The following is a 16,096-nucleotide window of genomic DNA, read 5'->3' as shown; positions in this document are numbered from 1 at the left end:
TGAAATTTGGAAATTCAAAAATTTGGAAATTTGAAAATCCGAATTTCAAATTTCCGAATTTCGGAATTTTCGAATTTCCGAAAAAAGCAAAAAAACAAATGAAACTAAAACGAACAAATTTTTTGTCAGTGCACATATCTAGTCTGTTTGCCTTTAGTAAATCAAACCCTATGCATCCCCATGAAAGGTTATCAATTTAGAGTCTTCTTAATTTACCCTCATTTTTTTTTTAAATCTGAGTTTGACATGCCTACCGTATAACGCTTAGTGTGCTACTTATAAAACATTTGCAGCATAAACGTCAGGAACATCTTTGCAAACTGAACAAATTTCTCTGCATGTTTTCAAATACAATAACTCCACTTTCATCAGTTCCATCTAGTGGCCAAATAGTGGTATATCTTCTCTTGGAGGTATTTTAGAAAACTGTACCACATTTTGGCCACTAGATGGAGCTGATGATACAGGAGTTAATCTATTCAAAAACATACAGTCAAATTTTGATCAGCTTGCGCAAATCTTTTCTGACGTTCGCACAACTCATTTTGTATAATTAGACCCCTAAGTTCAGAGAATAAGAGTAAATCTACTCTAATAAAAAAAAAAAAAAACAGGGCGCAGTCTTACCCCTAGGTCGACCATAAATAGGGTGATTCCATCCTGGATTTGGTAGCCTGAACCTTCCTCCTGGAGAGAAGGAAAATTTTTGTGCGTACTGCGTGTGCATCAGATCCCTACATCACAGGCGGTCCTAGCCCTATCAAGAAGTGCAACTATCTGCCCTTCAGGTTTTCTGGCCTGCCAGGCTGCATGCCCGGATAAGGGTCTGGTATGGATTTTTACGGCTTTTTTATTTTATTTTTTTATTTTGGTGTGGGGTTCCCCTTAAGATCCATACCATACCCAAAAGACTGGGGGGGACCCCACGCCATTTTTTTTCACTTTTTTTACCGGCAATTTTATATTTTTATTATTCAGCTGTCAGCGGGAAAGCCCATTGACAGCTGATGTGACTCATCGGTTGTTAAGGATGCTGCAGCCGGGTTCCTGTCCCCGCTGCTTAACAACCAGCTTTTAGTGTGCCCTGATTGGGCAAAGCTTTGCCCAATTAGGGTGCAGAATGCACTCTGCAGGGTGGCTGTGTCAGTTTCATTCCGGGACACTGTCCCGGGAATGAAGGTGACTGGGACTTGGGACAAACCTGCAAAATACGGGACTGTCCCGGGCAATGCGGGACTGTGCCCGGGACACATAGTCACCCTACTCCAATGTGCTAGGTTAATGTTCGCTGGGTAAAATGGAACATGCTGCATTTAAATGCAGTGCAACTTGCTGCATACACACTACAGTCTGCCGTGCATTAGGGGAAAAAAAATAAAGTATTTTGGTTTCTGCTGAGGGAAAAAAAACACAGCAACACAATAAGCTAAGGAAAAAAAGCATAGAAAAAACATGCCAGTGTGTGAGTTTACCTACTTGCTGTAGTTGTACTGTGGCAGGTTGTCACGGCTGTGCGAATCGCCGTCATTGTACGTCTTTAAGAGGCTGTAGCAGGCGCACGCCCGCACAGCGTCCCCGGAGCCACGATCGCTCCACAGAGAGCCAGAACGGGGATCTGTCCATGTAAATGGATAGATCTCCTGTCTGACAGGGAAGTAGAGAGATCTGCTGTCCCTAGTGATTAGGAACAGCGACCTCTCTCTACTCCCAGGCAGCCCATCCCCCCACAGTTAGGAACACCTCCTAGGGAACACACTTAACCCCTTGATCGCCCCCCTAGTGTTAACCCCTTCCCTGTCAATGACGTTTATACAGTAATCAGTGGCTATTTTTTAGCTCTGATTGCTGTATAAATGTCACCGGTCCCAAAAAAGTGTCAAAAGTGTCCGATTTGTCAGCCGCAATGTCGCAGTCCTGCTATTACTAGTAAAAAAATAAATAATAAAAATACCATAAATCTATCCCCTATTTTGTAGACGCTATAACTTTTGGGCAAACCAATCAATATACGCTTATTGCGTTTTTTTTTTTTTTTTTACCAAAAATATGTAGAAGAATATATATTGGCCTAAACTGATAAAGACATTTGTTATAGCAAAAAGTAAAAAATATTGCTCTTTTTTCAATCAATGCAGTATAACCAGTGCCCATCAATGCAGCCTGACCTGTGCCCATCAATGCAGTATAACCAGTGCCCATCAATGCAGTGTGACCAGTGCCCATCAATGCAGCCTGACCTGTGCCCATGAATGCAGCCTGACCTGTGCCCATCGATGCAGCGTAACCAGTGCCCATCAATGCAGCATAACCAGCGCCCATCAATGCAGCATAACCAGTGCCCATCAATGCAGTATGACCTGTGCCCATCAATGCAGCGTGACTAGTGCCCATCCATGCAGCCTAACCTGTGCCCATCAATGCAGCCTGACCAGTGCCCATCAATGCAGCCTAACCTGTGCCCATCAATGCAGCCTGACCTGTGCCCATCGATGCAGCGTAACCAGTGCCCATCAATGCAGCGTAACCAGTGCCCATCAATGCAGCATGACTTGTGCCCATCCATGCAGCGTGACTAGTGCCCATCAATGCAGCATGACCATTGCCTATCAATGCAGCATGACCAGTGCCCATCAATGCAGCGTGACCAGTGCCCATCAATGCAGCGTGACCAGTGCCTATCAATGCACCGTGACCATTTCCCATCAATGCAGCGTGAATAGTGCCCATCAATGCAGCATGACCAGTGCCCATCAATGCAGCATGACCAGTGCCCATCAATGCAGCGTGACCAGTGCCCATCAATGCAGCGTGACCAGTGCCTATCAATGCACCGTGACCATTTCCCATCAATGCAGCGTGACTAGTGCCCATCAATGCAGCGTGACCAGTGCCCATCAATGCAGCGTGACCAGTGCCCATCAACGCACCGTGACCATTGCCCATCAATGCAGCGTGACTAGTGCCCATCAATGCAGCGTGACCATTGCCCATCAATGCAGCGTAACCAGTGCCCATCAATGCAGCATGACCAGTGCCCATCAATGCAGCGTGACCAGTGCCCATCAATGCAGCGTGACCAGTGCCTATCAATGCACCGTGACCATTTCCCATCAATGCAGCGTGACTAGTGCCCATCAATGCAGCGTGACCAGTGCCCATCAATGCAGCGTGACCAGTGCCCATCAACGCACCGTGACCATTGCCCATCAATGCAGCGTGACTAGTGCCCATCAATGCAGCGTGACCATTGCCCATCAATGCAGCGTAACCAGTGCCCCTCAATGCAGCATGACTTGTGCCCATCCATGCAGCGTGACTAGTGCCCATCAGTGCAGCATGACCAGTGCCCATCAATCCAGCCTCACCTGTGCGGAGGAAGAGGTAAGCCGGCTGGATCATCAGAACGGGGATTGCCCGCTGTAACAGCTTTCATTTGAATTGCCCGTGTTCCCGCTTCCTGGACCGGTGTTTGGTCTATCAAAGGCACCGGGCCAGGAGGCGGGACTGTGTGACGGTGAGTGCTGGGAACACGGGCAATTCAAATGAAAGCTGTTACAGCGGGCAATCCCCGCTCTTTGATGATCTGGCCAGCTTGCCTCATCCTCTCCTCTCTCTCCTCCTGGCTGGGAGAACGTCTCCCATTCAACCCCGCCTGGCGGCGGTACTCACCCACCCACTCTGAGGCGGCCCCACGCCCGCCAGCAATCATTTCCCACTCGCAAAATGCAAAGAGGGGAGTGGAAAACTTGAGGGCTGGTCTAGGCACAGGTACACTTCAAAGGGCTTTTCCACTTTTGTTCAGTTAACCTCGTGACCTCCGGAAGATTTACCCCCCCTTCATGACCAGGCCAGGGCTGTGTTGATTTTAGGGCTGAAACAACTAATCGATTAATCGACAACTAATCGATTATGAAAATAATCGATTACTATTTTCATAATCGATTAATCGGCCAGTAACATAATGGGGTTAAAAAAAAATTAAATTGAGCCTTTTATAGTACAAAAAGAGCAAATAATCGCTACTGTAAATGTTACTTTCACAGTTCTACAGTAAAAAAATGAACCCCTTACAATAGAGATTATTTGCTTTTTTTGTACTATAAAGGGCTAATTTTAGTTTTTTTTAAACCCCCATTATGTTACTAAACCTCTTAGACGTGGTTCACATCTGTGTGTTTTTTGGTGCTTTTTGCAGAAACGCACTGCAGTTCATTTACATGGTTTCCTATGGGACACGTTCACATCTATGCTTTTTTTCAGCTGCTGCGTATTTGGAAAGGTTCAGGGACTTTTTTTTTTATGTAAAACGGTGCTTTTTTGGTTCAATACACTTCAATGGAAAAGCTGCAGAAAAGCATGTAATGCGTTTTTGTAGCAATTTGTGTTTTTTAATCTGCCCAACAACAAATTGGGCCAAAAAATGCAAAAAAAAATGCAAATTGCAGCAAAATCACGTGCGCAAAAATCAAAACGCACAGCAAAAAGCATTGCAGAAACATATCAAAAGCAAACTGCATAGGTGTGCACCGAGCCTTATGCTGGCCACACGGATCAATTTTCAGAAGAGAATATTCAGACGAAAAATCTTTGTACATTCGCTGAATGAAAGAATGTTTGAAATTTTCACTTGTTTTTAACATTCTGTTTTTAAAATGAACGAAAACCACATACACCGTCTGAAAATTCCTTTGACCAAGAAGTTTTCTATTTACAAATTGTCACCATGGTTGAAAATGAACGTCAAATTGACCCCACTAACAATTAAAAAATTGAACAAATGTTCTTAAAATGCCATTTTTTTTGAAGGAAGACATTGTTTGTTTTTTAAATAAAAAAAAATTGATCTCTGAGTCTGATGATATTTACCAGATTCACCCTTTTTTAATAGTATATATCCTCTAATAGTATATACAGTATATATCTCCTCTAATAGTATATACGGTATATCTCTTCTGTCTGTATTCTCAGAGTGGATTAGATATGTTGCTCCCTAACCATATAGTTATTTATATTTACCACTGCAAAGAGATATTTAAGAATAAATTGCCTTTTTTTAAAACTTTACATATTAACTAAATTATACACAACACTTTTTTTTTTTAAGCTTATCAACCGATTAATCGAAACAATAATCGGCCAACTAATCGATTATGAAAATAATCGTTAGTTGCAGCCCTAGTTGATTTAACTGACAATTGCGCAGTCGTGCGACACTGCAGCCAAATAAAACGTATGTAACTTTTTCCCCACAAGTAGAGCTTTCTTTTTGTGGCATTTGATCACTTCTGCGATTTTTATTTTTTGCGCTATAAAAAAAAAAAAAAAAACAAGAATTTTGGGAAAAATTAACAATAATTGTTACTTTCTGCTATCAAACATATCCAAAAAAAAGAATTTCTTCATAAATTTAGTGCTATAGTACCAAAAGTATTATATATATTTATTTGTATTTTCCATATTTTTGATATTATTTATACATTTGGTATGAAATTAATTATTATTTTTCCTGTCACTATTTGACCTTTGGTTATACTACGAGCTGCTCTATATCTGGTTATATTTACAATTGTGGTTTCCAGATTGCGCGGCTTAGAGATTTTTTACATTCATTTATACATTTGTACCAAAAGTATTGGGACGCTTGCCTTTACACGCACATGAACTTTAATGACATCCCAGTCTTAGTCCGTAGGGTTCAATATTGAGTTGGCCCACCCTTTGCAGCTGTAACAGCTTCAACTCTTCTAGGAAGGCTGTCCACAAAGTTTAGGAGTGTGTCTATGGGGATGTTTAACCATTCTTCCAGAAGCGCATTTGTGAGGTCAGGCACTGATGTTGAACGAGAAGGCCTGGCTCGCAGTCTCCGCTCTAATTCATCCTAAAGGTGTTCCGTCCGAGGTCAGGACTCTGTGCAGGCCAGTCAAGTTCCTCCACCCCAAACTCGCTCATTCATGTCTTTATGGACCTTACTTTGTGCACTGGTCCAAATCATTTGGTGGAGGGGGGATTATGGTGTGGGGTTGTTTTTCAGGGGTTGGACTTGGCCCCTTAGTTCCAGTGAGGGGAACTCTTAAGGCGTCAGCATACCAAGACATTTTGTACAATTTCATGCTTCCAACTTTGTGGGAAAGGTTTGGGGATGGCCCCTTCCTGTTCCAACATGACTGAGCACCAGTGCACAAAGCAAGGTCCATAAAGACACGGATGAGTGAGTTTGAGGTGAAGGAACTTGACTGGTCTGCACAGAGTCCTGAGCTTAAACTGATAGAACACCTGGGATGAATTAAAGCGGAGACTGCGAGCCAGGCCTTCTCGTCCAACATCAGTGCCTGACCTCACAAATGTATTTCTGGAAGAATGGTCAAACATTCCCATAGACACACTCCTAAACCTTGTGGACAGCCTTCCCAGAAGAGTTGAAGCTGTTATAGCTGCAAAGGGTGGGCCAACTCAATATTGAACCCTACGGACTAAGACTGGGATGCCATTAAAGTTCATGTGCATGTAAAGGCAGGTGTCCCAATACTTTTGGTAATTTAGTGTAATTTATGTTGATTTTGAGAGCAAAGTTCTGCTTTAACATAACTTACCCCCCCCCCCCCCCCCATTGTTATTTTTATAGCTTCTATGGTGGGTGGTGCCAAAAAAGCCAAAGGAGTCGCACTAGTCAATGGCGTAGCTGAATTCCGGTGCACGCTTGAAAAACTTAAAGCTATCCCCGAAGAGAAAGTGGATATCTACTGGCAGCGAGGAAATGACGTTCTCAGCATGAAGTCCGAAGGTGACGAAAGTCCCCATATCAGCAGCAGGTATCGCAACCGCACCTTTTTAAAGTGGAACGGAGACCTGAAACTGGTCAATGTGAACTTGGAAGACCAAGGACTATATGAATGCTACGCGTTTCATCTGGAGGGAGGAAAGCGTGAGAAAGTTGATGACTGTACCTACCATCTGGATGTGCTTGGTAAGTGCTGTTGTTACTTTATTATACTTTATGAAACTGTCACCTGTATAAACAACTTGCTCTGATAATAGATTGTTCTGCGTGGGCGGTCTGTAGTCTGTATCCCCGCCCAGCCTTGGAAAAGACCCCGCCCACTTCAGACCACTTCTGGCACCATGCTTGAATATGGGGGTATAATTGGAAATCAAATGGGCAGGGCTTAACGTGGTATTAAACCCAAAGCCAAAAATGTATTATATTGCAGCTCATCAATCATTAGATGTGGTGGCCGCATTTGTTTTCTTTTTTTAGCCCCCCCCCCGTTTTCACCTGGTGATGTGGCCAGTAACACACCTCCTGTATTACTGAGACACAACTCTGGAGGAATAAGCACAGCAGACAGGAGCATTCTCAGTCAGAGGAAACCGGAAACCAGGGGGGGGGGTGTTAGATGTACTAGCAGATTTAGATATACTAACAAATTGAAGCCAAAACTCCAGCTCACACTTTATAAGCAGTTACAGCAATTGTTCTTTTGTTTTTCTTTTTTTGGGATAAAGCTTTTACAGAAAGAAATAAAAGCTGATCATTGTAAGCACCAGTGGCAAATGGTTTGTCTCGTCTCTGGAACTGATACATCTGCAGGAGAGCTCGTTCTTTTGAAAAACAATAAAATAAATAAAAGTCAGCAGCTACAAATAATAATTTAATAATCGCACACTTACCTGTCCCAGGGTCCATGGATGCGGGGGGAACGTAGCCCCGCTCCTCACCTCCTCCTCTCTGCGGCGCAGGCATTGTCACTGTGGCACTTCACAGCCGGGCACGCACTGCGCATGCGCGAGCTGCGTGCCGTGACTGGCCGGACAATCATTTGGGACCTGTAACTTGTCCCAGATGATTGCCGAGAGGGAGGGGGGAGAGGTGAACTTGCTTCTGGCGTCGCGGTGCCGCGGAGCTGGAACCCTCTAAAAAAAAAAAAAGGGTTTCTGCCCCCCCCCCCCCCAAAAAAAAATGACATACCAAATGTGGCATGTCAGGGGGTCACTTTCCCTTAAAGCGGAAGTTCCATTTTTGGGTGGAACTCCTCTTTAAGCTGGTCACATATTATACAATGTTCTTATTGAATTTCTTTCAGGGCCAGTTCACACCATAGAAACGCAGTCCAGATGCGTTCCGGATGATTTCTGCATGAGCGTTTTTGATGCGTTTTTGGTGTGTTCCAGTGTTTGTTCTTTCTCCCTCTTTTTTCTTCACCTTAAATAAGGAAATGTGTGTTCCGGTGCTTTTTTTGTGTGTTTAGGTGCGTTTTAGTGCGTTTATATGTGTTCCTCTGCGTTTTTTGTGTGTTTAGATACGTTTTAGTGCATTTATATGTGTTCCAGTGCGTTTTGTGTGTGTTTAGGTGCGTTTTAGTGTGTTCCAGTGCATTTTTGCTGCGTTTTACTGCTTTCCAGTAGAGTTCAGTGCAGAAAAAATGCAGCATGTTCTACTTTTTTTTTTTTCTGGAACTGGAACGCACTTGTGTGAACTATGCCATTGAGAACCAAATGACCTACTATCCATGCTTATTTGAGGCAGAAAAAAATTGCGCTGGACTGCATGTGATGGGAACGGGTCCTTAGATTTACCTTCAATTACGTAGTGCAAGGGCCATACCAACTAAAAGTGTTTAGATTTGAGCTCATGTTATATGGTTTTGGTAAATTTAAAGGGACTTTTTACAAGAAAATGGAATAATATATGGCCAGCCTTACTGGCTGAATCACCAGATGAAAATATAGGAAAGAAAGCCTAAAATAGGAAACTAATGCAGCCACCGCCTCTAAGAATTGGTGAACTGCAATATAATAAATTGTTTCTGGGTTTAATAACGCATTGTGGCGGAAATGTTTAACACCCAGCTTATTTCTTACATTTTGTGTCCCAATGGGGGAGATTTCTCTTGACTTGGATGCAAGAGGAAGTGAAATCTCAAAAGGGTGAAAGGAAATTCCCCTCCTAGACAGCTAACACTAGAATAGGCGTCTTCATTTAAAGATTTACCCTCATCTCTTGTTCTGGTGACAACTTAAACATTTTGGATTCCCCATTACTTTGTGTATTGTTGACACCAGCATGAAGAGAGAGAGTTCATCTCCCTGGTGGGGACACACACTCACCGGCCACTTTATTAGGTATACCTTGCTACTACCGAGTTGGGCCCCCTTTTGCCTTCAGAAATGCCTTCATTCTTCGTGGGCGTGGCATAGATTCAGGGGTCAAGTCCTGGGGAAAAAAAAGTACGGGAACTCACCCAAAACCCCCCCACCTCAAAAACACAAAATGTGTGTATATCGCCTTTACATCAGGGTCCGCACAGTTCCCCCTTGCACTGTAAGGGGGAATCATGGAGACTCTGATGTAAAGGGGAATGCCGGGAACTCTGCCCCCTTCACTCCCCCCCCAGTAATGTCCTCTGTCCCCTTCACTCCCCCCCAGTAATGTCCTCCGCCCCCTTCTTTCCCCCCCTGTAATGTCCTCTGTCCCCTTCACCCCCAGTAATGTCCTCTGCCCTATTCACTCCCCCCCCAGTAATGCCCTCTGTCCCCATCACCCCCCCAGTAATGTCCCCTGCCCCCTTCACTCCCCCCCAGTAATGTCCTCCGCCCTCTTCTCCCCCCCCTGTAATGTCCTCTGTCGCCTTCACTCCTCCCCAGTAATGTCCTCCGCCCCCTTCACTCCCCCCCCAGTAATGCCCTCTGTCCCCTTCACCCCCCCAGTAATGTCCTCTGCCCCCTTCACCCCCCCGGTAATGTCCTCCCCCCCCCCCCCAGTAATGTCCTTTGTCCCCTTCACCCCCCCAGTAATGTTCTCTGTCCCCTTCACCCCCCCAGTAATGTCCTCTGTCCCTTTCACCCCCCCCATTAATGTCCTCTGTCCCTTTCACCCCCCCCCCATTAATGTCCTCTGACCCCTTCACTCCCCCCCCAGTAATGTCCTTTGTCCCCTTCACTCCCTTTCCCCCCCCAGTAATGTCCTCTGGCCCCTTCACTCCCCCCCCCCAGTAATGTCCTCTGTTCCCTTCACTCCCCCCCAACAATGTCCTCTGTCCCCTTCACTCCCCCCCACTAATGTCCTCTGCCCCCTTTCACTCCCCCCCAGTAATGTCCTCTGTCCCCTTCACTCCCCCCCCCCCAGTAATGTCCTCTGTCCCCTTCACTCCCTCCCCCCCAATAATGTCCTCTGTCCCCTTCACTCCCCCCGCCCCAGTAATGTCCCAGTAAATATAAAGAAATAGAATAAAACAGAATAGAATAGAAAATATGATGGAATAAATCAGAATAGAAAATAAAGGAATAGAATAGAATAGATTAAAATAGAATAGAATAGAAAGTAAAATGGAATAACACAGATTAGAAAATAAAGGAATAGAATAAAACAGAATTTAATAGAAAATAGAATAATAGAATGGAATAAGACAGAATAGAATAAAACAGAATAGAATGAAACAGAATAGAAAATAGATGAATAGAATAGAACGAAAAAGAATGGAATAGAAAATAAAATCATAGAATTTACTAAAACAGAGTAGAAATATAAAGAAATAGAATAGATTAATACAGAATAGAAAATAAAAATGGAATGGAATAAAACAGAATAGAAAATAAAGGAAAAGAATATAACAGAATAGAATAAAACAGAATATAATAGAAAATAAAATCGATTGGCATAAAACAGAATAGAATACAATTATCTAAATTCGAATTTGAACATTAATTTGAATTTAAATTGGAAACATATTGTAATAAATACAGTAAGGTATAAAAGTGAAATAAAATGATGATTCCTACTGAGGATGCTAGTTTATAGAACAGAAAAGAATAGAAAATAAAGGAATAAAATAGAATAGAATATAAAAGAATAGAATAAAATAGAATAAAGTAGAATAGAATGAATATAGCCATGATCTGAAATTCAAATTGATTTGAAAATAAGGAATATTCAAAACAAATTCTGAAAACAATCATTCTAACATAACGAATATGTTTAAATGAAATTAATAACAAATTAGCTTAGCAAACAAATCTGAAACGAAAATAAACAATTTTTTATTCTCTAGTCAGCACTGATTGGCTCCTTGTGCTGCTTCTTCCTCTCACACTCCAGCCCTGCTGTATAGGGACTGCAAGAGGCTGATATCCGGTCAGATTCAAATACTTACATTGCTTATATTTAAAAAATACATTTAGTGTAACTAAACCCATCGATTTATCAGTTTTTAAAAAAAATGGGACATGCCAGGAACGTAACTGTCACATTTTCTTGTGCTCCCAACCAAACTGTCAAACCATCCAATGGCTGGTGTCATAACTGATCACATGGGCAGTGCTATGGCAGTTGCAGATCAAACAGAAGCAGCTTCCTCGGCTGTAAAGGATAGGAGGGTTTAGTTCCACTTTAATGGTTCCAGCTGCATTCATGTCTATTTATATCTGCCTAGAGCTTAACGTTAACAACTCAGCTTTTTTTTAATTTTATTTTTTTATTACAGCCAATTATAGTGAGCCAGAAATCAGCTACGAACCTTCCGTTCAGATAGTAGATAACGGAACCTCTATGCATTTCAAATGCAGCTCGGGTCATGGATTCCCCAAACCACAAAGAATCACCTGGGAAACGTTTTCTGGAAACAGAACTAAGATATCACTCAAACCTATCGAAATTAAAAACATCAATCAAACATTTAATGCTTCCAGCGAGTTTTCATTGAAGGTGGAGGAAGACGTCAACATTACCTGTGTACTGGAAGCCCACCACAATGTGACCTCTAAAGTCCTGCAAATAGGTGAGCAGGGGATGGGGAAATCCAAGCACATGTCCTTACTCTAAATCAAGGACCCCAATATCCCCCCTAAGCTGTGAACTCTATCTCTATGGTTCAACCATTAAGAATAGCCAGATACGAACATAGGTGTGCGCAGCCTATTGCATTAGGGTGTGCACCCCAAAGCTCAAACACACATCTGTGTGCATGTATACTGACAGTGTCAGTATGGCAATGGATGATGTCAGTAGGGCAGTGGACTGTGCCAGTAGTTTTTATTTTTTTGTATTTCTTATTTTTTTATTATTATTATTTCTTTTTTTTATATTCTAATTTACAATATATTTTTATTATTATTATTTCGTTTTTTTCTTTTTTTCTATTTTAATTTTATATATATATATATATATATATATATATATATATATATATATATATATATATATATATATATATATATATATTGTAAATTAGAATATATATATATATATATAGTGGTGTATAGTGGGAAAGTGGTGTAAAGGTCAAAGACGAGGAGGGGTGGAAGTGAGATGTAGACAGCCTGTGAAAGAGAGTTGAATCCCTAAACTATGCACACTGTATGCAGTGTGCTCCTGAACTCTGCACTCTGTGCATAGGGCACCCCTGAAACTGCACTCTGTGCATAGGGTGCCCCTAAACTGCACTCTGTGCATAGTGCACCCCTGAACTCTGCACTCTGTGCATAGTGCACCCCTGAACTCTGCACTCTGTGCATAGCGCACCCCTGAACTCTGCACTCTGTGCATAGCGCACCCCTGAACTCTGCACTCTGTGCATAGTGCACCCCTGAACTCTGCACTCTGCGCATAGGGCACCCCTGAAACTGCACTCTGTGCATAGCGCACCCCTGAACTCTGCACTCTGTGCATAGTGCACCCCTGAACTCTGCACTCTGTGCATAGTGCACCCCTGAACTCTGCACTCTGTGCATAGCGCACCCCCAGAGCTCACACATAATGCACTCCTGGTATTTATTTCCCCTTTAAGATCTTCCCAGGGTTAGTGCAATTTGATCACACCCCACTGTTTGATGCATTTCGACAGATGGGTTGCGTTTCTCTATGGTTTCTGCTTTCAGAAAATATATAATGTTTTGGGGGGTTTTATGTAATCTTCAGGCCTGTGTGCAAAAAAAAAAATGCAAAAACAGCTCTGGCAGCAAAAGGGTTAAACACAAAATGTTCTGCATTACTCATGATACAAGACTCTACTACTTTTATTGAGCTGAAAAAAGTAAAGTGTACAAAGTGTATCAGTTGACAGAAGCATTGTCAGTGTTTACAGTGTTACATTTTTCACTGTCCAATAATATAAACAGAGCATTCCGTAGAAACAAGCTTAGTCTGTTTGGTACCGGTTTCGTTTTTGTTATTTTGCCTTCTTTATAGAGTAGTATTTTGTAGATTTCATATATCCAGCACAAAGATAACAATCATATGTCTCTATCTAGATCAGTATTTCTCAACCAGGGTGTCGCAACAAGCATGGGACTCAGTCTGCCGTGGATCAGCGACATGAGTTGCCGTGGTTGAGGGCGGACTGGCCCACAACAGCCATTGACTTTTTGGGTCAGGACTCAAGGTATCATTCGTTGATGTGGTGACGGCGGACCACGGCAAAGCATAACGCTGATCCAGGTGGAATGCAGGGCCATGCCCAGCATTCAGGAGATGGAAGTCCTCTTCCTCCACCAGACCACCTCTACAGCCCTCTAACGCTCTGCTGGAATCAAAAGATAGGCCTCTGATGTGAAGAGGGGACTGTATGATTGGGGCGCTCTGTGATGGGGTACTGCTGTGTGACTAGAGGGGGCTATATGATAGGGAACTTTGTGATTGGAGTGCTCTGTGGTAAGGGTACTGTATGACTAGGGGGCTATAAGATGGGGAACAGAGTGATGGTAGTGGTGGACTATAGCAAAGTATGAGGCTGATCTATGTGGCCTGCAGGGCCATGCCCAGAATTCAGAAGATGGATGTCCTCTTCCTCCACCAGACCGCCTCCACACCCCTCTTATACTTTGCTGGAATCAAAAGATAGGCCTCTGGTATGAAGAGGGGACTATATGATTGGGGCGCTCTGTAATGGGGTACTGTGTGACTAGGGGGCTATATGATTGGGAACAATGTGATTGGGGGGCTCTATGATTGGGGAACGCTGATGTGATGGGTTGACTCTGTGGTGATGGGGAAACTCTGACATGATGTGGTGTTTTTGATGTGATGCTGGGGCTTGTGTATAGGGGGACCTCTGAAATAAAGGGGTGACACTGTGATGGGGGCTGTCATGTATAGGGGGGCCTCTGATCTGATAAGGGGACTCTGATGTGATGGCGTAAGCCTCTGACATGGTGTCGGACCTCTGATGTGAAGGAGGATCTTTGATGTGATTGGGGGACTTTTGATGTGAAGGGGTGGGCTCTGATGTTATGGGATTCTCTGATGTGAAGGTGTGGGCTCCAATGTGATGGTGGGGGTTTGATGTAAAATGGGACCTCTGATGTGAGGGGGGTTCTGATGTGAAATGGGGCATCAGATGTAATGGGGGGGGGGCCTCTAATGTATCTCTGATATGAAGGAGGGGGGCTTCTGAAGTTATTTTCATCAAGGTGGTAGTGTGCATTGTCCTCAGCTCAGGTTTACCATTGATGAGTAACATTTAAGTCTTTTACACTTTAGAGTTGGGTGCCCCAAGATTTTTCATACTTTTAGAGGGCGCCAAAACCAATGGTACAAAAAGCGCTGCTCTACAATACAAGCATATGCTGCTGAATACTATACATGCAGTTTTCACTGAAGTTTTCATTATATGCTCTGTTTCAATAGCCCAGGCCTGTGACAGGTTTACATGGTGATTTTGCATGGAATGGAACTAATGTGACACAAGCATTTAACCATACCTCCCAACTTTTTGAGATGGGAATGAGGGACACCTATAAGCAAAATTATTCAGGCCTAGGACACACCCCTTGCCACACCCCCTTTAAAGGAGAATTGTACAAAAAAAAAACAAGATTGGTTAAACCCACAAGTGCTTTTTTGTTACCACTACTATTCCTTTATATTGGCTTTTGGAATTTACAAATGCAGCAATTTAGAAATCAGATGAAAAGTTTAGTGCTGGAAAATACTTTTTGATAGATAAAAAGTGCATTTTATATACATCTATATAGATCAGACCAAAATGAGGGACAAATGAGGAGGAAAGAGGGACAGAGGGATCATTGCTCCAAATCAGGGACAGTCCCTCGAAATCCGGGACAGTTGGGAGCTATGATTTAACGCCTGTTGTGGCACTGTACCACTGATTTCAATGGGTGAGTTTCACGGGTGCCACCTGTCGATCTCCATAAGCTAAAGTTAAATTTGCTGCGACTGTGAAGCAAAACATAATGGCCATGGCATGTGTATGCCCCCCCCCCCATCTGCCTGGCCAATCTCAACTCTTAATTTCCTATTGTGGGCTGACAACACTCAACATTTTTGTGGATTGAATGGTGTCAAATCTGCCCATTGTCTTTTGCAAAACTACAACCACTACTACTGTCTTCTTATCCACAGCATATGGACTACCAAATTGACTTGTAGTCTAAGAAAAGAACAAGGAGGGCTAATTAGTCTCTGTGAGGGAACAAAGCAATTTTTGCACTTATAAAACAGATCTAGCAAAACTTTTTCAAGGGTGAATTTAACATACCAAAAAGGGCAAACAAAAGAATTTCATTGGTGGGGTTTACATACACATTGAATTGCTTCGTATTGTATGACTGTCATAATGCTACCTAACAGCTGACTCCTGCCTGAATCAAGACTACTAAAGTATTATTTCTTCACAGTGGTGAAAAAAGAATTACTGCCAGACACTCCAGACAGGAGTCTCATCATCATCATTCTGAGTGTCATCATCATTACTTGCTTCACGGCTATAACAATTCCATTGGCAGTCTGTAGAAAAAAAAAGCAGAGTCGGGCCAGTAAGTATCCTTTCTGTTTGTGTCAATCAAAGTTATCTATTTTCCCCACGTACGGACATTATATGTGATGTGATATAAAAGTCTATAGCTTTATAAAAAAAATTAAAAAAACAAGACTCAAGATCATCAACCATTTTTTTTTCAGTATAGTCCCCTAAAGTGGAACTAAACTCTCCTTTACAGCTAAGGAAGCTGCCATCTTGGCCTCTGATCTGCAATTGCCATGGTGCTGCACATGCTATCACTTTTGACACCGGCCATTTGATGGCTTCGCAGCAGGGCCAGATCTAGCCTATCTGATCTGGGGGTGCAGTAAAAAAAGCCATGGGGG

General features: G+C 42.9%; 1 protein-coding gene across 3 annotated transcripts in view; it reads left to right on the top strand.

Annotated features, from left to right (window-relative positions):
• Positions 1 to 16,096, top strand: part of LOC141129354 (T-lymphocyte activation antigen CD86-like) — a 66,100-nt gene that overhangs the window by 34,062 nt on the left and 15,942 nt on the right. For all 3 annotated transcript variants that reach the window (XM_073617332.1, XM_073617329.1, XM_073617331.1), the window contains 3 exons: positions 6,623 to 6,964; positions 11,478 to 11,771; positions 15,628 to 15,765. In XM_073617332.1, coding sequence (XP_073473433.1) covers positions 6,623 to 6,964; positions 11,478 to 11,771; positions 15,628 to 15,765 — 774 coding nt within the window. The remainder of the gene's footprint in view (positions 1 to 6,622; positions 6,965 to 11,477; positions 11,772 to 15,627; positions 15,766 to 16,096) is intronic.

Source organism: Aquarana catesbeiana, linkage group LG02 (genome assembly GCF_042186555.1).
Source record: "Aquarana catesbeiana isolate 2022-GZ linkage group LG02, ASM4218655v1, whole genome shotgun sequence".
Lineage (NCBI taxonomy): Eukaryota > Metazoa > Chordata > Amphibia > Anura > Ranidae > Aquarana > Aquarana catesbeiana.
This window is presented reverse-complemented; position numbering and strand designations above follow the sequence as displayed.